The following is a 26,898-nucleotide window of genomic DNA, read 5'->3' as shown; positions in this document are numbered from 1 at the left end:
ATAAAGAGGGCAATTGAGACTATCAAAAGTTGTTGAGACAAGAGATGAAGATTTCAGTTTATGATGTAAAGTTACAAAGGCAACTTTGTAGGAACTGAAAATATTCCTGTGCCTATTAAAAATGGAGCAGAGGAATAGGATGTCAATAGGTAATACATTAACAAAGAAATAGCAATATAAAATATCACTCGGGTTGTTCAAAATGTGAAATTATCAGTAAGGACTAAAATCAGAAATAGTTCAAAGTGATTATCTCAAAATATAATTCAAAGATTTCTCTTGAAGACAAATGATTTGACATTATATATTGAAAAAACACATTCCAAGCCTGAGTATATCAACCCAGAACAACCAACATCAACACACATTTTAAAATTACTGGGTATGGGCTATGGTGAGCGCTGTGAATTGTGTAAGACTGATGAATCACAGAGCTGTACTCCTGAAACAAATAATACATTATATGTTAATAAAAAAATAAAATAAAATTACTGGATTTTAGTGAAAAAAAAAAAAACTATCTGGGTATCCAGGCAAAACACAACAACAACAAAAGTGACTTACAAGGGAAAAAAATTAGATTATTGCCAGACTTTCAACAGCAACCACTTGTGTCAGGGAGAAAAAAATGGAGTGTATTATATAAAGATACTCCCAGAAGAAAAATGACAGGCCAGGATTTTATATCCAAAAAAGTGACTATTAAATATAAAGGGTACACACAAACTTTTACCAACAGGCAAGAACCCCAGGAAATATTGTTCCTAGGAGCCCTTTCTGAAGATTCTATTAGAATGAGCTTTCAAGAGCCAAAATAACCAGAGAGGCATCAGTATAAGGACTAATGGTAAGCTTCAAATAGATATTTATTTGCAATACTGAGACTAGGGGAAGGCTAAGAGGAAGAGAGCAGTAGTATGTAATGGCTGTGTGTTCTGATAATGTAGATATAATATAACCATTTTCAAAGGGAGAGATAATCAGAGCACCTACACAAAAGAAAAAAAAGTAACTGTTTTCAGTAATCATGATTGATTGTAGTAGTATTAACATTGTTATTCTGAAACTATAAAGTTAAAGCAACTGTGAGTAACAAGGGACATTTTAATTGTAACATCATGTCAGTCCTTGAGAAATAGGACTCGGTGTGGAACAAAAGGAAACACAGCTAGAATCTAGAAAGGGGTAAGCAGAAGGTCTATAGCACTTAACTGGAAGCATCAATATGAACTCACTCTATTTCTGACCAATGAAAAGTCTAGAAACAATGACCTACCCCAAAGCCACAAACATCTCCAATGCCCTCACCATTTCCCACAAACTGGAGCCAGAATTTCTTAGAGAAATGGTTCATTCCAGATCTGGAGCAAGAAATGTACAAGATAAGCCTGGAACATCTTCACACATCAGATGGCAAAGAAGCTATCAAAGACCAGTAGGGTAAGAACAGGGAGACCCAGGAGCCCACTTGAAGAGACTTCCACTGGCCAAAGATGGGACAATTTGACTTTCAATAATATTACTAATAGCAATAGGTGGAAACATATCATACATGTTTAAATCCATGAGTTTATAATGATATTTTAATACCTTCAGTGGATGATAAGAAACCAATTCATTATCTGGAAGATAATTAAATAAGAATCAAGCATTTAACATGCATTTCCTACATGAACTCAACCATGGGTAAACACTGAGTAGATGAAGGCAAATGTGAAAGTCTTCATGAATTTATTCCAACTAAGAAATGAAAAATAAGGGGTACCTGGGTGGCTCAGTTGGTTAAGTGTCTACCTTTGGCTCAGGTCATGATCTTGGATCCTAGATGGAGCTCTGCCTCAGGCTCCCTGCTCAGCAGGGAGTCTGCTTCTCCCTCTCCCTCTGCCCCTCCCCGCTGCCTGTGCTCACACTCTCTCTTTCAAATAAATGAATAAAATCTTTAAAAAAAAATAAATGATAGAGTTAGAACACCACCAATTCCCAACACCAAGCAAGTTAATGAATCTAACAAGCATAAATGGCTGCTAACATCACCAAGAGCTTCCTGATGAAAGAACACACTATCTACCTTCTCAGCAAGGTTCTTGAACCTGGGTCTGGTCAGGCCTCTGCATCCAGCTGCCAAGTGGACAGAGGAACACCTTGAATAGCACAGGAGTCATATAATCCCCTAATCCACTCTGTGATCAACTCTACAGGTCCAAATCCTCTAGCTCTTCAACAGATAAACAGCCAGAAGACACGCATATTAAAAAAACAATTTAAAAACATACCAGAATTTTAAAGAGCAAGATTAAACTGTACTCTCTACCACAGCACTGTCCAATAGAAATAACATGCAAGCCATATATGTCATCTAAAATTTTCTAGTTACAAAAAGTAAAACTTTTAATAGTTATAAAAAGCTTTTTAAAAATGCATTGTAATTAAAGAGTACACTTACCATGATGAGCCCTGAGTAATGTAGAGAAGTGTTAAATCACTATATTGTACACCTGGAACTAATATAGCAGTGTATGTTAGCTATACCAGAATTAAAATTAAAAATATAATAAATTAAAAAATAAAAGTATATTGTGAAAAGTAAAAAAGAAACAGTTGAAATTAATTTTAGTATTTATTTAAACCAGTATATACAAAATATTATCGTTTCAACATATCAATAGGAAAAAAATCATTAATGAGACAGTTAATATTCTGTTTCTGTACTAAGTCTTTGAAATCTGATGGGTACTTTGTACTTCCAATTTAGACCAGCCACATTTCAAATGCTCCATAGCAACATGTGACTCATAGACCCTAAACTGGACAACCCAGGTCTAGGGATGCACGCTCAGGAGACAAAGCTATAAAAGGACAGAAGGAAATTGTTCCTTTAGAGGCAGGATGGAGGTCCCTTTTGGAGATGGGCTTGTGATGGAGATGGGGTACATGAAGGGGCTTCTGCAATGGCTGACACCAGCCAATTTTATACCTTGCATGGATTGCAAGGGTGCTCACCTTATGATGATTCATTAATCTCTGCCTTTGTGTGTGTGTTTTTGTACCTGTGTTTTATGATTAAAAAAAAATACTTACAAGAGTTTGCCTCTGGGGAACAGGATTTGAGAAGCAGAGAGATGTGGGGACCTTCTCTTTTCACTCTGAGTCCATCCAGGCCATTCAGATGTTCAACCACGTGCCCATGTTTCTTTGATTTTTAAAATATGAATAAATAAAATTCAGAAAAGAGACCCAAGAAAGTTGATTAAGTTGCAATCGCTTCCTTTTTTCACCTAATGCTTCTCTTAAATATTATGTATGCCAAGAGGTATACATATTTTTAAGCACCCAATTTCCTTCAAAGCATTTCTACATTTGCAGCATGAAAATATACTTATTTTAAAGCAATAATTGTCTGGATCATTCTTTCTTGTTTTTGTTCTTTTTAACTAACTTTTTAAAGTAGGTAATATGATATGCACAAAAATTAAAATAAAACTATTTAAAAGGGTAAATGAAAAGTCTCCCTCCCACACCTGTCCCCCATCTGCCCTGTTCCCAGCCAGCAGCAACCACTGATACGTTCCTTGGGTGTCCTTCCATATATAAAGCTACTAGGAGTGACCATTCTCTTTGCATCCTCTTTTTCACATGAGTTGGCGTACTATTTAGTACCTTGCTTTTTCACCTAATCTGGGAGCTCTTTCCATATCATTATATAGGAAGCTCTCATTCTTTCCCAGCTGGGTCGTATCCCATTATTTCAGATCAATATTTAGCCAGTCCCCACTGAGGCTATGGAGGTCATTCCCGTCTTGTGGTATTATACCCACTGCCACAGCAAATCCTCTTGGACACAAATGGTATCTCACATATCTGTTAGATAAATGTCCAGAAGTGGAATTGGCGGCCCCGTGGGGATGTGTGCTTGCACTTTTGATAGGTTCAACCAGCCTCCCTCTGTGGGGATTATTCCAATTTACACTTTCACAACAATGTAGGAGAATGTCTGTTTTCCCACAGTCTCCCCAACACAGGGGAAGAGGAAACTTTTGAATTTTTCCAGTCTGATGGTAAACAACAACATCCTTGTGTACTGTGTACTTACCTCATTATGAGTGAGGGTGAGAACATTTTCCTCTTTTATTTTTAATTTTTTATTGTTATGTTAATCACCATACATTACATCATTAGTTTTAGATGTAGTGTTCCATGGTTCATTGTTTGTGCATAACACCCAGTGTTCCATGCAGAACGTGCCCTCTTTAATACCCATCACCAGGCTAACCTATCCTCCCGCCACCCCCCTCTAGAACCCTCCATTTGTTTCTCAGAGTCCATAGTCTCTCATGGTTCGTCTCCCCCTCCGATTCCCCCCTTCATTCTTCCCCTCCTGCTATCTTCTTCTTTTTTTTTTTTCTTAACATATATTGCATTATTTGTTTCAGAGGTACAGATCTGTGATTCAACAGTCTTGCACAATTCACAGTGCTAACCATAGCACATACCCTCCCCAGTGTCTATCACACACCCACCCATCCCTCCCACCCCACCCCCACTCCAGTAACCCTCAGTTTGTTTCCTGAGATTAAGAATTCCTCATATCAGTGAGGTCATATGATACATGTCTTTCTCTGATTGACTTATTTCGCTCAGCATAACGCCCTCCAGTTCCATCCATGTCGTTGCAAATGGCAAGATCTCATTCCTTTTGATGGCTGCGTAATATTCCATTGTATATATACACCACATCGTCTTTATCCATTCATCTGTTGACGGACATCTTGGCTCTTTCCACAGTTTGGCTATTGTGGACATTGCTGCATAAACATCGGGGTGCACCCCTTCGGATCCCTACATTTATATCTTTGGGGTAAATACCCAGTAGTGCAATTGCTGGGTCATATGGTAGCTCTATTTTCAACTTTTTGAGGAACCTCCATACTGTTTTCCAGAATGGCTGCACCATCTTGCATTCCCACCAACAGTGTAGGAGGGTGCCCCTTTCTCTGCATCCCCGCCAACATCTGTCTTTTCCTGAATTGTTAATTTTAGCCATTCTGACTGGTGTGAGGTGGTATCTCACTGAGGTTTTGATTTGGATTTCCCTGATGCCGAGCGATATTGAACACTTTTTCATGTGTCTGTTGGCCATTTGGATGTCTTCTTTGGAAAAATGTCTGTTCATGTCTTCTGCCCATTTCTTGATTGGATTCCTTGTTCTTTGGGTGTTGAGTTTGATAAGTTCTTTATAGATTTTGGATACTAGCCCTTTATCTGATATGTCATTTGCAAATATCTTCTCCCATTCTGTCGGTTGTCTTTTGGTTTTGTTGACTGTTTCCTTTGCTTTGCAAAAGCTTTTTATCTTGATGAAGTCCCAATAGTTCATTTTTGCCCTTGCTTCCCTTGCCTTTGGCGATGTTTCTAGGAAGAAGTTGCTGCGGCTGAGGTCGAAGAGGTTGCTGCCTGTGTTCTCCTTTAGGATTTTGATGGACTCCTGTCTCAAATTGAGGTCTTTCAACCATTTGGAGTCTATTTTTGTGTGTGGTGTAAGGAAATGGTCCAGTTTCATTCTTCTGCATGTGGCTATCCAATTTTCCCAACACCATTTGTTAAAGAGACTGTCTTTGTTCCATTGGACATTCTTTCCTGCTTTGTCAAAGATTAGTTGCCCATAGAGTTGAGGGTCCATTCCTGGGCTCTCTATTCTGTTCCATTGATCTATGTGTCTATTTTTGTGCCAGTACCATACTGTCTTGATGATCACAGCTTTGTAATAGAGCTGGAAGTCCGGAATTGTGATGCCGCCAGCTTTGCTTTTCTTTTTCAACATTCCTCTGGCTATGCGGGGTCTTTTCTGGTTCCATACACATTTTAGGATGATTTGTTCCATTTCTTTGAAAAAAGTGGATGGTATTTTGATGGGGATTGCATTGAATGTGTGGATTGCTCTAGGTAGCATTGACATCTTCACAATATTTGTTCTTCGAATCCATGAGCATGGAACGTTTTTCCATTTCTTTGTGTCTTCCTCAATTTCTTTCATGAGTATTTTATAGTTTTCTGAGTACAGATCCTTTGCCTCTTTGGTTAGATTTATTCCTAGGTATCTTATGGTTTTGGGTGCAATTGTAAATGGGATCGACTCCTTAATTTCTCTTTCTTCTGTCTTGCTGTGGGTGTATAGGAATGCCACTGACTTCTGTGCATTGATTTTATATCCTGCCACTTTACTGAATTCCTTTATGAGTTCTTGCAGTTTTGGGGTGGAGTCTTTTGGGTTTTCCACATAAAGTATCATATCATCTGCAAAGAGTGAGAGTTTGACTTCTTCTTTTCCAATTTGGATGCCTTTGATTTCTTTTTGTTGTCTGACTGCTGTGGCTAGGACTTCTAATACTATGTTGAATAGCAGTGGTGATAGTGGACATCCCTGCTGCGTTCCTGACCTTAGGGGGAAAGCTCTCAGTTTTTCCCCATTGAGAATGATATTCACTATAGGTTTTTCATAGATGGCTTTTATGATATTGAGGTATGTACCCTCTATGCCTATACTCTGAAGAGTTTTGATCAAGAAAGGATGCTGTACTTTGTCAAATGCTTTTTCTGCATCTATTGAGAGGATCCTATGATTCTTGTTCTTTCTCTTGTTAATGTATTTTATCACGTTGATTGATTTGCAGATGTTGAACCAACCTTGCAGCCCAGGGATAAATCCCACTTGGTCGGGGTGAATAATCCTTTTAATGGACTGTTGGATCCTATTGGCTAGTATTTTGGTGAGAATTTTTGCATCCATGTTCATCAGGGATATTGGTCTGTAATTCTCCTTTTTGATGGGGTCTTTGTCTGGTTTGGGGATCAAGGTAATGGTGGCCTCATAAAATGAGTTTGGAAGTTTTCCTTCCATTTCTATTTTTTGGAACAGTTTCAGAAGAATAGGTATTAATTCTTCTTGAAATGTTTGGTAGAATTCCCCTGGGAAGCCATCTGGCCCTGGGCTTTTGTTTGTTGGGAGATTTTTGATGACTGCTTCAATTTCCTTAGTGGTTATAGGTCTGTTCAGGTTTTCTATTTCTTCCTGGTTCAGTTTTGGTAGTTGATACATGTCTAGAAATGCATCCATTTCTTCCAGGTTATCTAATTTGCTGGCATAGAGTTGCTCATAATATGATCTTATAATTGTTTGTATTTCTTTGGTGTTGGTTGTGATGTCTCCTCTTTCATTCATGATTTTGTTGACTTGGGTAATTTCTCTTTTCTTTTTGATAAGTCTGGCCAGGGGTTTATCAATCCTGTTAATTCTTTCAAAGAACCAGCTCTTAGTTTCGTTGATCTGTTCTACTGTTCTTTTGGTTTCTATTTCATTGATTTCTGCTCTGATCTTTATTATTTCTCTTCTCCTGCTGGGTTTAGGCTCTATTTGCTGTTCTTTCTCCAGCTCCTTTAGGTGTAGGGTTAGGTTGTGTACTTGAGACCTTTCTTGTTTCTTGAGAAAGGCTTGTATTGCTATATACTTTCCTCTTAGGCTGCCTTTGCTGCAACCCAGCGATTTTGAATAGTTGTGTTTTCATTTTCATTGGTTTCCATGAATTTTTTTAATTCTTCTTTAATTTCCTGGTTGACCCATTCATTCTTTAGTAGGATGCTCTTTAGCCTCCATGTATTTGAGTTCTTTCCAACTTTCCTCTTGTCATTGAGTTCTAGTTTCAAAGCATTGTGGTCTGAAAATAGGCAGGGAATGATCCCAATCTTTTGGTACCTGTTGAGACCTGATTTGTGACCTAGGATGTGATCGATTCTGGAGAATGTTCCATGGGCACTAGAGAAGAATGTGTATTCCGTTGCTTTGGGATTGAATGTTCTGAATATGTCTGTGAAGTCCATTTGGTCCAGTGTGTCATTTAAAGTCTTTATTTCCTTGCTGATCTTTTGCTTAGACGATCTGTCCATTTCAGTGAGGGGGGTGTTAAAGTCCCCCAGTATTATTGTATTGTTGTTGATGTGTTTCTTTGCTTTTGTTATTAATTGCCTTATATAATTGGCTGCTCCCATGTTAGGGGCATAGATATTTACAATTGTCAGATCTTCTTGTTGGATAGACCCTTTAGTAGGATATAGTGTCCTTCCTCATCTCTTGTTACAGTCTTTGGTTTAAAATCTAACTTGTCTGATAAAAGGATTGCCACCCCAGCTTTCTTTTGGTGTCCATTAGCATGGTAAATGGTTTTCCACCCCTTCACTTTCAATCTGGGGGTGTCTTTGGTTCTAAAATGAATCTCTTGCAGACAGTCTTGTTTTTTAATCCAATCTGATAGCCTGTGACTTTTGATTGGGGCATTGAGCCCATTTACATTCAGGGTAACTATTGAAAGATAGGAATTTCGTGCCATTGTATTGCCTGTAAGGTGACTGTTACCATATATTTTCTGTGTTCCTTTCTGGTCTATGTTGCTTTTAGGGTCTCTCTTTGCTTAGAGGACCCCTTTCAAGATTTCTTGTAGGGCTGGTTTTGTGTTTGCAAATTCCTTTAGTTTTTGTTTGTCCTGGAAGCTTTTTATCTCTCCTTCAATTTTCAATGACAGCCTAGCTGGATATAGTATTCTTGGCTGCATATTTTTCTCATTTAGTGCTCTGAAGATACCCTGCCAGTCCTTTCTGGCCTGCCAGGTCTCTGTGGATAGGTCTGTTGCCAGTCTAAAATTTCTACCATTGTAGGTTACATATCTCTTCTCCCAAGTTGCTTTCAGGATTTTCTCTTTATCTCTGAGACTCGTAAGTTTTACTATTAGATGTCGGGGTGTTGACCTATTTTTATTGATTTTGAGAGGGGTTCTCTGTGCTTCCTGGATTTTGATGCCTGCTTCCTTCCCCAAATTAGGGAATTTCTCTGCTATAATTTGCTCCATTATACCTTCTGCCCCTCTCTCTCTTTCTTCTTCTTCTGGGATCCCAATTATTCTAATGTTGTTTCGTCTTATGGTATCGCTAATCTCTCAAATTCTGCCCTGTGATCCAGTAGTTGTTTATCTCTCTTTTTCTCAGCTTCTTTATTTTCCATCATTTGGTCTTCTATATCACTGATTCTCTCTTTTGCCTCATTTATCCTAGCAGTTAGCACCCCCATATTTGATTGCACCTCATTAATAGCCTTTTTGATTTCAACTTGGTTGGATTTTAGTTCTTTTACTTCTCCAGAAAGGGTTTCTCTAATAACTTCCATGCTTTTTTCAAGCCCAGCTAGTATCTTTAAAGTGATGATTCTGAACTCTAGATCTGACATCATACTAATGTCTGTATTGAGTAGGTCCCTGGCAGTCGGTACTGCCTCTTGTTCTTTTTGTTGAGGTGATTTTTTCCATCTTGTCATTTTGTCCAGAGGAGAATAGATTAATGAGAGAACAAAATGCTAACAGGGTAACAACGTTCCCAGAAAATATACTCTAAACAAATCAGAAAAGACCTGAAACAGTGGGAAAAGAAAGGGAAAGAGAGAAAAAAGAAAAAGTAAAAAAAGAAAAAGATAAAGATAAAAACAAACAAAAACAGAACAAAACAAACAAAAAAAAACAGAATGTGATCAAATATGATCAGGCTGGTATATAGATCAGTGCCACACACTAGATTTTGGGTGTATTTTGGTCTGTTAGAAGAAAGTGCCTCCCAAAATTTTAAAGAAAGAAAAACTTATATATGTACAAAAATAAGGGTTGATATGATGAAGGGATGGAATATGACTGTAAAGATGTAAATTATAAAAAATTTTATAAAAGGAATTGATAAGAAGTTGTTTGAAAAAAGAAAGAAGAGGATTAAAAAAAAAAAGAAGAAAAAAAGGGAAAGAATGTGATCAGGCAGGGGAGTAGAAAAAAAACCATACACTAGAGTTTTAGGGTATATTTTGATCTGTTAGAAGAAACTATCTCAAAATTTTAAAGAGAGAACAACTTATATATATATGCCAAAAATACAGGTAACTACTATGAAGGGATAGAATATGACTCTAAAAATTAAAAATAAAAATGTTTTTTAAAAAAGGGATTGATAAGGTGTTGGTTGAAAAAAGGGAAAAAGAAAAATTCAAAAAAAAAAGACAGTTAAAAAAAATAATAATAACTTTTTAGAAAGACTAAAGAATCATGGTTAAAAAGCCATGAATTCTATGTGCATTATTCCCCTAGCGCTGGAGTTCCGCCGTTCTCATTGATCGATAAACTTGGTCTTGGCTGGCTGTTCTCGCTGATCTTCTGGGGGAGGGGCCTGTTGCCGTGGTTTCCAAATGTCTTTGCCGGAGGCGGAATTGCCCCACCCTTGTCCGGTCCAGCTAAGTAATCCGCTCAGGTTTGCTCTCGGGAGCCTTTGTTCCCTGCAAGCTTTCCGTACAGCTTTGGAGGATGAGAGTGAAAATGGTGGCCTCCCAATCTCGCCCCGGAGGAGCCCAGCAGTCGGGGCCCCGCTCCTCAGTGCGCCCCCAGAGAAAAGCAGTCAGTCACTCCCGTCTCCCTGGTCTCCGGCCGCACTCCGTGCTCACCCGGCCTGCGACCGCGCGTTTCTATCTCTGGCACCCGACCCCGGGTGGAGTCTCCAAACCCAGCAGATCCCTGCGGTGCGCTCCCGCGCTGCTCCTCCCGGGGGAGGAAGGGGAGTCTCCCCGGATCTGCCGCTTGTTGGGTCCCTGCTGGAGGAGCAGTGGCCCGACTGTGCCGCGGATCACGGTCTATGGCCACCCCGAGCTGAGAGCCCGCGCCTGGGCTCCGCCTCTGCAGCCGGCTTCCCTGCTCCGTTACCTGGGAGCTCTACCACACTCAGGCACCCCTGTCTTTCTGTGACCCCAAGGGTCCTGAGACCACACTGTCCCACGAGGGTTCCACCCCCCGCTTAGCCACCAGAGTGACGTCCCTGAGCGGAGCAGACTTCTAAAAGTTCCAATTTTGTGCTCCACGGCTCTATCACTTGCCAGAAGCGGCCGACAGAGGCCCCTCCCCCACCGTCTATCCTCCCAAATATCGCCTCAGATTCACTTCTCCGCACGTCCTACCTTCCAGAAAGTGGTGGCTTTTCTGATGAGAGAGGTGCTGCTATTCTTTTCTTCAATCTCCTGTTGAGTTTGTAGGGGTTCAGAATGGTTTGATCCCTATCCAGCTGAATTCCTGGGACCAGACGAAATCCAGGTCTCCTACTCCTCCGCCATCTTGCTCCACCCCCCCTGTGGTGGTCTTAATAATGGATCACTGAGAGAAATTTTTGAAATTCAGCACTGAACATTGGGAACAGATATCCATATTGGAGACACACATCACAGCACTGATAAAAATGACAACAAAGTTTTCCATCCAAGAGCTAGGCCATCCTTTTGTCTAGATCCAGCCCAAATTAGATTTGTCTTTTAATTCTTGATCCATACATTCACATTTACATCTAATTTATTTCTATATAAAACATTTTCTATCTACTTCACTAAAGGTATTATTATATTTTATGTATTTATTTTCACTCATATTATTATATTTTAATTTAAAGATTTACCTGCTCTGAAACTCAATGGAAGCTCACTGCTTTTTAAGACAGGATTCCACACAATACTGCTTGCTGTCTATCTGAAATAATTTGGTGCAAGTTCTTAAATTTTTCACAGTTGTGACTCTACCAATGTATCAAACCGAATAAGCTACAGAACATCATAGCAGTGATAAACTTGTTCTAGGACTGCTCAATGTATTGAGTAACACCAAAGGTCATAATTTTAAAATTTCACATATACTAAGAAACTTATCTAGAATTGCCATAGCTTAAAAATCTAAAAATCTTAAAAAAATTTTTTTCTCATTCTATGTAGGTTATAATGGGGATTCTTCTTCCCCCTACCATTTTGTTTTTGGAGTTTCGCACCTATGATGACCTCTCATATCAGACATCCAAGGAGAATGAAGATGGCAAAGAGAAAGAAGAGGAGAACATGGTCAGTACTACCCTTGATCATAACAGTATCAATTCACTCTCATTCTCAAAATTGTTGAGATTTCTCTTACCATGAGTTTAGAAACCACAATAATGGGGGAACTCTGTATAATTCTTTATTCTTGAAGACACCTGTCTGTTAAATGCTGTGCATTTCCCATTTGGCAACCTGCTTGCCGTGTGCCATTCTGTTTTCCAGGACGCGAATGCAGACGCTGGTTCAAAAAAGGGTGATGAGGAGAATGAGCACAAAAAGCAAAGAAGCATCCCCATTGGAACGAAGATCTGTGAATTCTATAATGCTCCCATTGTCAAGTTCTGGTTTTACACGGTAAGGCTTCCTCCTCAGCATTTGCCACATAACTTGTTTTGAACACACAGAATTGTGAGACCCAAGAAACATGTCAAAGGCTTTTAAAAATATTTTAAAATTCACAGAATTAAAATGAATTGTGAAAACAAAACTGGAACTAATTCAGATCTTCAGCTAAAATTGTATCTGGGTATCTTGTCCTATATTTACATGCATGTAGGAATGTGGCCATCATAGCCCCAAATACACCACTTCATAAAGCAAAACAGTCCTGTTTCCTTAAGATGAAGGATTCTTTTTTAATGCCTTCAGTAATACAAACTTAGAGAAATACAGTTTTATTTTTAAATGAACATAGATGTCTTGTGATTTAAAGAGCAAACTCACAGACGCCATTTTTTTTCCCATAATACCAGTGGGCTTACCAAAGGAGTGTGGTTGAACCCAGATCATAAACTCCTAGAACAGGGGAGCAAATCAAGGCCTCTCTACTCTGAAATGCACACCAAACTGACCACTGCTTGGCTGCACACTCTCCTCCAGATGCCTTTGGTGGCCACTGTCTCCACATCCCCAAGAGTGAGGCACCATCTGTAACAAGAGTGGCCTTGACCTTACACATGCATGCTATGACTTCTGCAGATAGGCTCTGGCTTCAGGAGGTCCCAGCAAGCATGCAGAGGCTCCCACAACCATTGAAGTCTGGGGAAGGTGGGACAAGACTACTCATGAAGTCCCAAGCACCAAGCTACAGCCTACACCAGGCAGGTCCTGGCATGGGGTTCCATTTGTAACTAGGCAGGAGCAGGCGATGGGAGATGAGAAGATGTGTCCAAGGTTGTGAATGGGGCATTAGGCAATGGGGTAGGCCGTAGGCAGAGGAAGGCTTCATGGGGACCTAGATCAACCGTGGGCCTGGACACCCAATTTTTTGGTGGCCACGACTGGTAATATGGAGAAGCCACTGCTACCCACCTGCTCTGGTCAGAACCAGCTGAACACCACTGATGCCCCTGTCCTGCAGGAGAGCTCAGCACAGGGCCGAGCCAGGAGGCAGAGGAGCCCCAGTGTCACCCCGCACCTATGAATACTACCTCTGGCCTGTGGGAGGACATTGCACATTTTACAGCTTCCCAGGGGATTCTGATACAACCCAATTTTGAGAACTCTGGTTCTAATCCTTCTGCAAGGAACAGATCATGGATGCAAGGGATTTTACCTATGTTACTGGTAAATATTATACAACTGGGAGGGGGTGGAAGGTGAATCTTAAAAAAAACCCTGCTGAATCACAAATACACAATTGCTAGAACACCCCATCCCCACTCCTCAACCCCACCCCCATAACTCCTGAAGGGGCCTGGACCAGCAAGAGTGAAGATGATTCATCAGCTCCACAGTGAATCAACCTCAGACAATCAACTTCAGACTACCTCCCTCCACCCCATACCTCGCTTCCATATATCTCCAAACTCTGCATCTTTTCTTGCCACAAAGATAAGAGGCATGCTATGCCCACAGCAAACCATAGATATGTCAATCCTAATTGTGGGGACTCAGGACAGCTCTGTGCACCTGGGCAGACAGCTCTCACCCCCGCCCCCCACCCCCACCTTCTAACCTCCCACATCCATCAGCAGTGAAAAGATTCAAGAGGAAAATTTGCAAAGCAGGGAGAGTAAGTAACATTTTCCAACTTCCAGGAATGTAGAAGACACGTTAGTGAAATATTAAAATTTTCCTTATTATTTATCATAATTTTATGCAGCTCCATAATTCCCCCATGAGGGTGACAGTAGCCACAAATACATCTTCATTTATAAAATGAAATGCCAGTGTCCACATCATCCTAAAGTATAAAATGCCTCCCAACCTGCCCCAAAGTTGGTTAGATGAGTCAGTCCAGTTGGAAAGGCAAATTTGTTTTAGAAGAACTGTCAACCTGAAAATAGGATTTTCAAAAGTTTGTGTTTTTTTTTTCCAGTGCGTGTTATCTCCCCAAACACTGCTAATAGTTGTTCTGCCCTTCAGATATCATACTTGGGCTACCTACTGCTATTCAACTATGTCATCCTGGTGCGGATGGAGCGCTGGCCTTGTCTACAGGAGTGGATTGTCATCTCCTACATCGTGAGCCTGGCCTTAGAGAAAATACGAGAGGTGATTACTCCAAAGACCTGTCCCAGCCCCACTGAACACTGACTTTAGTTCAGATATAGCTTCTTATTGCAAAAACACTTCATGCAAATCATGAGTGCCATGGTACTTTTTTCTCTTTGGGGCTATCACAATCCCAAGTTTATTCCATTCCCTTGCTTAAGGTTTCTATGTCTTCTGCTTCCAACTGAAATTTGAATTTGCAAATCAAAACACAAAGCAAAATAAATGATGTTTAGTAATAAAAACAGTCTCAGTGCCTGTAAAAGCAATAGTAAATGCTGCCAGGAGATAAACCAATTACTACAACTGGGTACAAATTTTGGCTCTGTTTACTGCGAGATGAAACTAAAAACAGAGAGAGACACAAGATGATGTTTTACCTACAATTTAGGACTCAGAATCATGGCTCCCTACCACCTGCAATGGGGATTCTTCCTTCTTATTAAGGAAGGAGTCTCAGGAGACTCTGAAAAGTGGCTGAGGAAATAGAGCCAGGTACTTTTCTACAGGTTTTAATTCACTATATTAGCTTGTAGAGGGAAAGCTTATATCCAAGAAAAAATGAATCTGAACTGAAAAAGCACACAGAAGGATTTCACGTGCTTCTTCCAACGGATATAGACCCAGTACTATTATTTTGCAATTGTTATTAACCCTTTCACTGAACTGAAAAAAAAAAATATTACTGGCAATTTCTTCCCAATAGAGTGAGTTTGATAGTGGCAGTCTAACGAGAGCCCGAGGAACCAAAAAAGTGCCAAATCCAACATTTTGCAACCCATCTCCTTTGCTACTAGTCTTTCTTTTATAGTTGGGCTTCATCAGACTACAAATGTTACAACTGGGATTCCCCAAGCGGCCTGCCATGCCATCCCTATGCCACCGTGATCCCGCTGAGCATCAGCCATGTGCTAAGATACTGTTCTTTATTCTAGGAGCTCACCCTCTAGTTACAGCTCACCCTCCAGGCTACATTGTACATGGGTGGTTAAACTAGTGAATCCCTTCTGTGTTGGCCAAAAAATAGACACCACCCCATCCCACTTGTGGGGTCTCCAGGACCCCCACAGTCTCCATAACTAAAGGGGTACCACAGCAGACCCCCACCTTACTGCACACCATAGCTGCATCCATGGGGTTCACTCTCTGTGTACCTGTGCATGCTGTTTGTTAAAAATTTTTAATTTTACCCTGAGGAAGTAGTGATTTTTAATCAGTGGGGTTTTTTTTTTAAAGATTTATTTATTTGAGAAAAAGAGAGTGTGCATTGGAGGAGAGGCAGAGGGAGAGGGAAAGAACGTCTCAAGCAGACTTCCCACAGAGCACAGAGCCTGAGGTGGGGCTAGATCTCATGACCCTGAGATCATGACCTGAGCCAAAATCCAGAGTAAGATGCTTAACTGACTGAGCCACCCAGGCACCCCAAATCAATGGTCATTTTTAAAGGGTAATATCTCAAATAGGAGAAAAATCATTTAAGTTTCCCCTGACTTCTCATATCTAAGTTGCAAAGGAATTGTGGCAAACAAACATCTCCTAGCCCAATTCTGCCATCTCCAACAGGTCCCCTTTTGTGGGACCACATGGGTGTATCTCTGCTCTAGACTTTTCCTCCTGGACTAACTCTGGAACGTGGGCTGATGGGCACATATCCAGAGAATTAAAAAAGAAATCAAGAGGCAGCTGCTTTAATTTCACCCAGAAGGACATAATTTAGAAGGCATTTCCTGAGAATTTGTGAAACACTGCATCTAGGAATATAGAGGATTCCATGGAATTTCCCTTTCGAGATATCTTTCTCTGTCTGAGAAGATTAGTGTTTAAAGGTCTTAGGCAGGAAATGGGACCAGATGCCCTGGAATGTTCCACCAGTCCTATCTTTCCAAGATTCTAAGAGGCTTCCAATACAGCACTCCCTGTTTATTGTTCTTTGGCATTTGTTTTCAGATCCTCATGTCAGAACCAGGCAAACTCAGCCAGAAAATAAAAGTTTGGCTTCAGGAGTACTGGAACATCACGGATCTCGTGGCCATTTCCATGTTCATGATTGGAGCAATCCTTCGCCTACAGAAGCAGCCATATATGGGCTATGGCCGAGTGATCTACTGTGTGGATATCATCTTCTGGTACATCCGTGTCCTGGACATCTTTGGTGTCAACAAGTATCTGGGGCCCTATGTGATGATGATTGGAAAGATGGTTAGTACCGACACCCCATTAGGACCTAGAGATGCTGAGGTTATGGTTAAGACTTGAGACCAGGCCTTGGGTGTGGCTTTGTTAGACTTCATTTGGTCTTTCCTTTGCAGTTGGTTTCCTGCAGGAAACATTTTTGCTTTAAGATACATAGTTCTCTTACATGTTAATACTGTGTGTATATGTATATACACAGTATATACTACTTTATATAGGGAAATATATATACTGTATATATGTACAATACTCATACTGTGTGTGTGTGTATATATATATATATTTATAAATATAGCAATAACCTGGTTCATAACATAGGATGAAAGCCAGAAACAAATAGGGCCCAGGGTCACTCCCCCACCCGTATTCCAAACGGTCTTCAGCCCATGTACTCTGGCCTGGAGTGGACATAGTCAATTTATGTTATTAAGGCCAAAACAAATCCATGGCAACATTTCTTTCAGAGTAAATCATACAATATGAAACAAAAAAAAAATGAGTAAGCAGATCATCCTTGCATCACTTAAAATAGCTTCAGTGTTACAACTCACCCCGGAAGAAAGGAAGTTTCTTAAGTTTAGGAATAACTCTTTATATCGCAAGCCACTTTGAGTGAAGGGATATATGGTTTAGCTTATCCTGGCAAGGGCTGTCATCTTCAGGGATATCCAAAATTAGGAATTATACCAGTTCGGTACCCACAGTAACAGAGCATTGCTCACTGTAACCACTCAGCATTTGTGTAATGAATGAATAAATATTCTGTACTCTTAATTCATTATCTTGTTCCTTTCTTAGATATCTCCTCCTCTGTTTCCCTTACAAATTCCCATGTTTACCCCATAAGTCTTCCCTTTCTCCATTTGTTGTTGTAGTTATGAGAGGAATATTTGTTTATGGGCAACAATAGAGGAGAAGAAAGAGTAAGAGCAAATGAGGGAGTCAATGTTCTAGAATAAGATGTATGCATTGCATGGCATATAAAAACAAGGAGCCCATGGATGGGATAGAGAGAAGGGAAAGAGGCTCTCTTCATCCTAATTAAACACTCATGAAGTTATCAGGGAGAGCAATAGCAAGAGAACCTGGTCCATGAGTCAACACAGTAAGAGACACATTTTCTCTCTACTCAGATGATTGACATGCTGTATTTTGTGGTCATCATGCTGGTTGTGCTGATGAGTTTTGGAGTAGCCCGTCAAGCCATTTTGCACCCAGATGAGGAGCCTTCTTGGAAACTGGCCCGAAACATCTTCTACATGCCCTACTGGATGATTTATGGAGAGGTGTTCGCAGACCAGATAGACCGTAAGAATAGAATTGATAGTAAGATTCTCTTCCCTGCTTCTGAGGCAGATGATCAGTTCCAAATTAATGGAAGAGCGTGTGTTAATTTGGAAATAAATTATTTTTTATTCTGGCATGAGCATCAAATTATTTTATGAAGGAATAAGTGCAGAATATGAAATGTAGATTTTTAAGACATCAGTCATTTCTTCTATTCTAAAAACCATTAATCAGAATTTTGAAAGAGTCTCCCATTCCTTTAGCTGGACCTGGTGAACATCTTATCACATGAATGTAGTCCCAGTGTCAATATCCCAATATTTCTTCAACCTAAAATTCTTTCTACCCCAAGACAGAGTGGGTAGTGTTATTCCAATAGAATGAGATAGTAAGCATGACAGGGTGACTGGTGCCTTGTGTCATCCTCATCTTCAAGTCTCTTCTCCAAAGCCCATTATCCACATGGCTATCAATTTCCTCTTCACTTATGGAGTTCAACTTTTTAAAATTATTATTATAAACAATAATCTGGATGTTAGCAGAGGAAATGAGCCATAATCCTGTGTGGATTTCTGAGGGATATAGGACCCAGCTCCTCTCCAGGCTAAGCTGGCAGGTCATGCTGTCTCGTGTTGTAGGAAGCGAAGCTCAAATGTTCTTATACCTATTTCACCTGGCCAGTTAATGTCCCACCAATGAATGAGGCTCTTCAGATCCATTTTTATGTCCATACCCATACCTTCATTTGCATGTTGTGCTCTGTCACAAAGATACAGATACAACAGCATGTCTGCTCTTTCCAGTATTCTGCTTCTTGGGGATAGATGGTCTTGAACATCCTCCTCTTGTATGAAATGCAGGGTTCTCAGTACATCTTCTGCTACTGGGTTAGACTGATAACTAGTTCACACAATGCCTTCCATCTAGCTTTTATAATATGATTCCAAACATATCATTATCACCGGTATCTCAAAGTCAATTGTTGAATGTGTTTGTAGCTTGGTAAACTGGAACATAAAAATCTAACTTGCTTTCAAAAGAATATTTGCTTTGGTAAACATATGATCCAGACATAAATTGTAATATTTTTATTTTTTTTAATTATTAAATTGGATAATGAGAAGATAAAGAGGCAAAAGAGGCTATTTTCAGTAACACCGTTAAATGTTGGTTTTTGACTTTTGGTCTGACTATTGCATAATAATTTTTCATTTATTTGTGCCTATGAGATATTTGAATTGGGATATAGAGAATGCCTGATTGGCTAATCAGTTGGTTAAAATGATCATCTGCCAGTAGCCTCATATCTTTTTCACAGTATTTTTAACTAGTGAACTTTTTATTGCTTATGACATGGTAAAACCAATATTCATGAAATATATATGTACTTCTTAAAATTAATAATGTATACAGTTTCTTCTAAATAGACCACGGTTTCTAAGCATGAATCTATAATTCCCAAACTTGAGTACGTTGCATTTCTTGACACCCAAAACCGTTCTGTGTTGCTAATCATTTGTTTTACTTTTTTCTCGACTGTCATCTTATTTTCTTTCCTCCCTTCCTGTCACAACTAAAAAAAATAAAATCCTGCTTTCCAACTGCTATATAGTCTACGCCATGGAAATTAATCGTAAGTTTACACAGAATTGATGACTCTACTCCATGAAATGTGTGTACTAGTCAATCTTTCCCTTAGCTAATTAGTGACAGCCTTACACTTGTTTTAAATACTTCTCTTGTTTTCTGGGGTCAATACTTTTCTAAACTGTAAGTAAGTAAAAAGTAGGTAGACTATAAATTCATGGAAGTTACTTCACTGATCACTGTTGGGATCATTCTATTTTTTAGTTCAGGACATAGGTCCCAAAGGATCAGAGTGGCATTTTGAATGAGCTGAGAGAGAGAAAAGATGATTTTCCAAACATGACACCAGAACCAGTGATTAATGGATTTGAAGGTAGAGGGCACCCGTACCTCCTTCCTCATAACAAAATTATTTCCAAAGTTCATGTACAAGTGAGACCAAGGAGACAACATAAGTTGATGTTAAATTATCAGAAGACACAATAGCTTTCTAATGGATAACAGTACAGAAAAAAATATAAAGATAGATTTAGCTGCTTAGAAATTAAGAACTTCTGTATATGAAAAACACAAATACAGAAATGGGAAAATGTTTATAAATATGACAAGTCAAGTTTCTTGTTTTCTTTCTATGAGTTGATATTTTTCACATGGAAAATTATTGCTTATGGAATCAGGAAAAAAATCATCTTAAAAAGGAAATAGATCACGTAATGGCATATGTAAGTTATTCTATTCATTTTATGTAAAAAGTACAAAAAGAAAAACTTTTGTTTCAGCTCCTTGTGGCGACAACCAGTATGATGAGGAAGGCAAGCGGCTCCCTCCATGTATTCCGGGTGCCTGGCTCACACCCGCCATCATGGCATGCTACCTACTGGTGGCCAACATCCTGCTGGTGAACTTGCTTATTGCAGTTTTCAAGTATGTATCAAGGCGATGACCGGGTGCCTATTATTTATTACATTACAAATTTCCAGTTTAATCTTGGAACACTCATGCGGCCATGGATTTACACAGAATTTCAGTAGGGCTTTTAAATGTGTAGAATTTTTGCAATCTCTTTCATTCAAACTTAATCAGCCTTCATGTATTCATGAATCAAAAGTTGACACTTAAATACATTTAAAAATTTTTTAATGGTTCAATATTTTATTTTTTTATTTAAGTATAATTAACATACAGTGTTGTATCAGTTTCGGGTATAGAGTACAATGATTCAATAATTCTGTACATTATTCAGTGCTCAACAGGATGCATTAGTGTACTCTTAATCCCCTTTATCTATTTCACCCACCACCCCCCACCTCCCCTCTGACAACCACCAGTTTGTTCTCTGTGTTTAAGAGTCTGGTTTGTTGTTTTGTTTTTTCTTTCCTCTGTTTTTTCTTTGTTTGTTTTGTTTCTTATATTCCACATATAAATGAAATCATATGGTATTTGTCTTTGTCTTAAATACATTTAAACTTAATCTTGGTTAGTATTTTAACACTTTAACATGTATTTTAATCTAATGAAAATATTTCCTTAGATGAAAGTCTCCTGGAGTAGGGAAGATTTGATTAAGACATGCCTTCAATTCATTATCAGAGGCACAGAAAGCAATGTTAATTCCATAAGCTGTGACAATTACTGTAATTATATAAAATATTTTCCTAATTACAGAATAGAAGATAAAATGGCCTAGGAAAGACATGGCTTAAACTATAAAATCAAGTTTCTGGTAAAACTTGTCCATTTTGGCATGATGTGTTGAGCATGTGACTGTGCTTAATAAATGTTCAAAAAAAATTCTAGCTTCTAAGATGAAAAACATGAGGGAAAAATCCTTCCCAGAAATATAGAATCTTAGAGCTGACCAGGGCTTTGGAAAGAATCTGGTTCAAACTCTTGTTCAAGTGTATTGCAGGTTTAAATACTTCAAAATGCTTAACTGAATAGCTCCTACCTTTAAAAATATGAAATAAAATTTTCCTGAGCATATGAATCAGTAGGCTGTAGTATGGTGTTTCAAGAGAGCAGTAGGCAGCAGTTTCAATATACTTAATTCTTAATTATTTATATGCGTAAAATGTCCTTGGGTGTAGATAATCCACATTGATAGATAAACCGAAAGGGTAATCTAGGAGTCAGTACTAAGGGGCACTAAAAGGCCATTTCACTGTTTATTTTCATTTCAATGTGAGTGACCAATTGCCCTGGGAAATCAAAATGAAAAGTAAAATAACTAAATCTTTATTCTTTTTAAAGCAATACTTTCTTTGAAGTAAAGTCAATATCCAACCAGGTGTGGAAATTCCAGCGATATCAGCTGATAATGACATTTCATGACCGGCCAGTCCTACCTCCACCAATGATCATTTTAAGCCACATCTATATAATCATTATGCGTCTCAGTGGCCGCTATAGGAAAAAAAGAGAAGGGGACCAAGATGAACAGGATCGTGGACTGAGTATGTGCAGGACTCTTTCATTTCTATCTTGGGCGAATTTCAAGAGTGTTCCAACTGGACACCCTCATGGAAATCTCACTAAACTACTTAAATTGTGTGAAAACATAACACTCTAGTCCAACTGTTGTTCTTCACAAATGCTTCTCATTTTATGTTGATTTTATTCCAGTTCTGTTAGTTTATGAGTAATTAGTGTTACAGAAAGCCTGCTCATGAAGAGATCAGAAATTGAGAGAGTTCTTGAAAATGACTCCTCTATATAAACTCAATGTTCCTTTAAGAACGTTTCCACTTGTTGCATCTCAAGAGGATAGGAAAATAATTCTGTCCACCCGACTCCATAAAATACATGCAAAATGTTCTCCAGAAAATAGTACTTGGTTTCACCTTGCAAAAGCTATAATAGTGTTGTTTTGTGTTAAAAAGTAAGCCATTTTGCTCCAACGGAAAGATGATTGCTGCATATTACAACCTGTTTGAGTAATAAACAATTGGAATAGTCAGAGAATTGCCCACAAGTGACCGGCAAGGGAGCGTAATTCCGGTTGGGGTGTGAAATTCGCAATGGCGCAACTAAATTGATTCTTCATGGACAGGGCTCATTTCTCACTTGGCAAACCGTTCTCCCTTCACGCAGAGCTGTTTCTCAGCGACGAGGAGCTGAAGAGGCTGCACGAGTTCGAGGAGCAGTGTGTTCAGGAGCACTTCCAGGAGAAGGAGGATGAGCAGCAGTCGTCCAGCGATGAGCGCATCCGTGTCACTTGTGAGAGGTGTGCCCAGGGCGGGGCCAGTGCCAAGGGTGTGCGGGCTCCTCCGCCCCATTCTAAGGGGGATGCCAACGTTCGTATAAATGTTCACTCCAGGTTCTCTTGTTTGTTCAAACTTTGGATTCTTTACGTGTTTCCCCCCCGAAATAGTGTGAAAATATCTAACGTGAAATGGTGATTGTAAATTGTATATAGAAGGGAACGATGACATGTATTGCAAAAATTCCAGACCCCAAATAAACCAAACCAAACCAAAAACCCCTGACAGTTCCTGCCCACCCCCAGAGTGGGAGATTTTACTGCAATACCCTGCATCAATGAAGAGAAAAATCAGCTGCAGGCTGTGTAAATACTAGGGAAGCGGTCTTTTGACTTGTGGTTGACTTTGTCAAGGATGGTATCCCCCTAGGGACTGACCTGTCCATCCTACCTTAATGTTCTTGTTGCTCCGTTCCCAAACTGGCAGGGCAGAGGTAAAGGCTCCCTCCTCTTTGCTTCTATGAGACCAGGAACTACGGGAGAGGCAGAGGTGTCTGTCTCCCATGAGGATGGAAACTTCTAAACTAGGGCAGGGTGTGTTTTTCACACCTTTGCATCCCCGGTCCCAACAAAAGCAGCAGCATCCATATGGTAGTGCTTAATAAATGTAGAATGAACGAATACATGTGTGCACGAATCTGTGAATGAGCAAATGAAGGCAGGTGAGGGAGAGCCATTAAAGGGTGACATTTTCCGAACTTTTCAGTATTGCTCTTCCTGCAGCTGGGAACGAGTAACCAGCAAAGGGTAGACAGGAACAATAAAACTACACTCTCTATATTTTTCTAATCATATAATTTTTAAGAACATTTATCACTTAATAAAAGCAATGTAAGCTTTTATTATTATTATTTAAAGATTGTGATAATCGATAAAACATCGTTCCAAAGAGTTTAACCAACACTGCAGGTAGAAGGATGATGCCTACGGGGATTCTAGCTTATCATTCTGTCCTTCAGTACTCAGAATTAAAGTTTCCTGGTACAGCTGCATGTATATATTGATAAACATAAAGACATTCACAAGAACACAACAACTACAACAGAATTCACAGTACACCTCGAAGTGCACATTCAGGCCAGTGACTCTGCCACAGTCCACAGGAGAGACAATGCCCCTGGCAGCTCCAGGTCTCTTGTCCCTCTCCCCTCCTAGCCCTAGTCACCTTGTAATCCAGCCTACCAAATTCAAGGGTTATCTGCACCAACTTTTGGCCTTAATAAGGCACATTAAAAAAAAAAAAAACTTTTAAATACATCTTTGCTGTCTTAATAGTAATTGCTAAGCTTTCAAGATATAAAAATTATTTCTTCCTGAGAAAGATAAGCTACTCCCATTTTATAATCTAAAATCTCAACTTTTTAGTTAGACATTAACTTGGATTTAATCACAGCCAGTAATTTACAATGGAAATTGTGTTTTGTTTCACTCTGCCTCTTCCCTTTTGCCCTTCCCCCAGCATTGTTTGGATTTTTACCATTCTTGGAGCAAGCCTCCAAGAATGTGGTTATCAGGTCACTACCAAACTGCATTTTCCTCTTGGGGCTCTGTGCACACGTAATAGGAATGAAAGTGTGCTGGGCAGTAAAAACATCTACTTCCCGTTTCCCTTGGCTGAGATCTCCAAGAGTGATGGCAGTACATTCCTGCCCCTCCGGTTCCCTTGTTGACCCTTTCTAGGCTGAATCACAGGTGAATATTGGAGACAAATGGAGGAGGAGGTTTGAGAAGAAGGTACTTTTCCTTCTCCCTTAACCAGGACAGCTGAGGAGCAGGAAAGAGGGTGGAAGAATAGAAATAAAATTAGTTATTTTTACCTAAATTTAACACCAGTGATTACTTTTAAAATCAAATTTTTGAGTACTCAGATATTTCTGCCATTTTTAAAAAATCTTCTTTATATATTGGATTGTTTTTATTTTCCATGTCACCATTTGCCATTTGATGATTCTCCTGTCATCCCCAGCACCATTCGATCTGCGGGATCTGGGTAGGAGTGAGCCTCCATGAAAGGTGCACTTGGCATTAGTCCCTGCCTGGCCTCCCTGTTGTCTGGTACCTTTCAAAACCTGGGCCAGCAATTTGCATGACTCAATCTCACAAACGTGTTCACACAGGACGTTTACATACTTGTGCTCCTCCATGCAGGGTGTTTTGAGGGCTTACGTGCAGGAACCAAATTCATGCTCTTCCCTTAACATTTGGAAAGTAATAGATGAAATTCTAACAATTTCACCCAACTTCACCATTTTGTGAGATCCAACATTTAATCCCTCAATCAGAGATTTGTAATATGATTCAGTTTTTAGTTAGCACAACCCTGCAGCAGGGTATTTAACCCAAAGCCCCACCCAGCATGCCCACTTAGCTGATTTAGGGCACTGCACTCATGGTTTTCCTCCCAAATTTGGACATCCTCTTCCGTGCTCTGAGCTCTGAGAGCATCTGAGCACTCCGTAATCATTTCTGCTCTTCCAATTCATTTTGCACTCACTAGACTCTAATCTGGTTGCATCGCTCCCCGCTAAAAGTCTTCCAGTGGCTCCCATTGCTCCCAGGTCCAGCCTCACCCTGGACTGTCCTCCCTTCATGCTTGGTACTCCAGTCTTGTTGGCCTCCTTTCATTTCCTCAAAGCCACCACTCCCTTCCTGCCATAGGGGTTTTTGCACATGTTGTAACCTCTGTCTACTCATCCTTTGGATCTCTGCTCAAATGTCAATTCCTTATGGGAAACTTCCCTGACCACCCACACCTTAGACTATGTCAAGAAGCCTGCACATCTCCACACAGCAGGAGCTTGAGTTTTTGAATGAATGGATGATTAAAAAGTTCATGTCCTGACTTGAATGCAAATTTCCATCCTATCCTTAATGAATATCAAATAGAATGTCAACTATGCTCCCTCTGGGTTTGCAACTTTGACTTTGCTATCAGCAACTAGGAACAGTCTCAATACACAAATGATTCTGCTACCCATAACTCTCAGGAAGATCTTTAATATCAGCAACACCAAAACAACTGGTGGTGTTGACAGGTGTTGACAGGTGTTGTTTCTTTGCTTGAAAGGTTAATATCAGATAACCAAGAGGGCTTGTGGAAGAACATTTTACAAATAACTTCTGCCAGCACAACCAAGGTAGAATTTGTCAACCTAGATATTCATCATACCAGGCTAATCCCTAGTAACATGTATCTTTATCAATCAGAACTTGAAGGCCATCTCCGTGTGTCTTGAAAATTCACTGTTGAGTACATCATTCCTTTTGTGGTTTGGCATCCCTTGGTTCACAGGTTCAAGAGCAACTGAGTTGAAAAGAATCTTTTCTAAAAAAACTTTGTCAGAGATTCAACTTCCTTTTCTTGATCAATGAGATTATGTAATCCAGTGTGTTTTCCTTTTTTCCATGGCATCAAGGAAGCTTCACACCAAACTTAATATTTAATTGATACAGGTATATTATTATAGGTTTTTGGAATGCATGGTATACATTTCCTCCTTATTATCTCTTCTTCATTCATATCTTCCATTTACATAAATTTTTATTTTGCATATATGATATTTTCAAGTATGCAGGCTCTAATTCATAAACCATATATTTTAAATGCTCTTGGTCTTGTACTTAAGCATCTATGGGTCTTAGACTAGCCAAACCTATAATAGAAGATATGGATTCCCCCAAAACCTCTGGGTCAAGTGGTTTCTTGTCATATTTGTGGATCTGGGTTAAGGTGTTAGGTTTCCTCTAGGCTTGATTAGAAAAGCAGCAATTTGTGGTCTTGAGATCTTATTTGGTATCCTTTCCCTGAGTAATCAAGTAGAGATGCTGGTAACAGAGACCATAATAAGAAAGACAAGAAAGAGAGAAATGAGATAATCAGTAGAAGGAGACCTGAAAGAGAGCTGGGTCTCAGAAAGGAGGTGGGTAATTCCTCTGGTGTAGACAAGGTCATAGAAAGACAAACACACAGGGCATCTGGGTGGCTCAGTTGGTTAAGCGACTGCCTTCGGCTCAGGACATGATCCTGGAGTCCCGGGATCGAGTCCCGCATCGGGCTCCCTGCTCCGCAGGGAGTCTGCTTCTCCCTCTGACCCTCCTCCCTCTCATGCTCTCTGTCTCTCATTCTCTCTTTCTCAAATAAATAAATAAAATCTTA

The 26,898-nt window shown here is 39.7% G+C and overlaps 1 protein-coding gene across 1 annotated transcript in view; it reads left to right on the top strand.

The window, feature by feature from the left end:
• Positions 1–26,898, top strand: part of TRPM1 (transient receptor potential cation channel subfamily M member 1) — a 78,943-nt gene that overhangs the window by 34,823 nt on the left and 17,222 nt on the right. Inside the window, exons 17-25 of the mRNA XM_045901700.3 lie at positions 11,822–11,944; positions 12,143–12,274; positions 14,288–14,416; positions 16,364–16,615; positions 17,743–17,917; positions 19,509–19,529; positions 20,263–20,407; positions 21,734–21,936; positions 22,574–22,706. Of these exons, the coding sequence (XP_045757656.2) occupies positions 11,822–11,944; positions 12,143–12,274; positions 14,288–14,416; positions 16,364–16,615; positions 17,743–17,917; positions 19,509–19,529; positions 20,263–20,407; positions 21,734–21,936; positions 22,574–22,706 (1,313 nt within the window). The remainder of the gene's footprint in view (positions 1–11,821; positions 11,945–12,142; positions 12,275–14,287; positions 14,417–16,363; positions 16,616–17,742; positions 17,918–19,508; positions 19,530–20,262; positions 20,408–21,733; positions 21,937–22,573; positions 22,707–26,898) is intronic.

The sequence above is a fragment of the Mirounga angustirostris genome, unplaced genomic scaffold (assembly GCF_029215605.1).
Source record: "Mirounga angustirostris isolate CCGP_5_RB_7025 unplaced genomic scaffold, mMirAng1.0.hap1 SCAF_9, whole genome shotgun sequence".
Taxonomy (NCBI): domain Eukaryota; kingdom Metazoa; phylum Chordata; class Mammalia; order Carnivora; family Phocidae; genus Mirounga; species Mirounga angustirostris.
The sequence above is the reverse complement of the archived record's forward strand: the minus strand, read 5'-3'. Positions and strand labels throughout refer to the sequence as shown.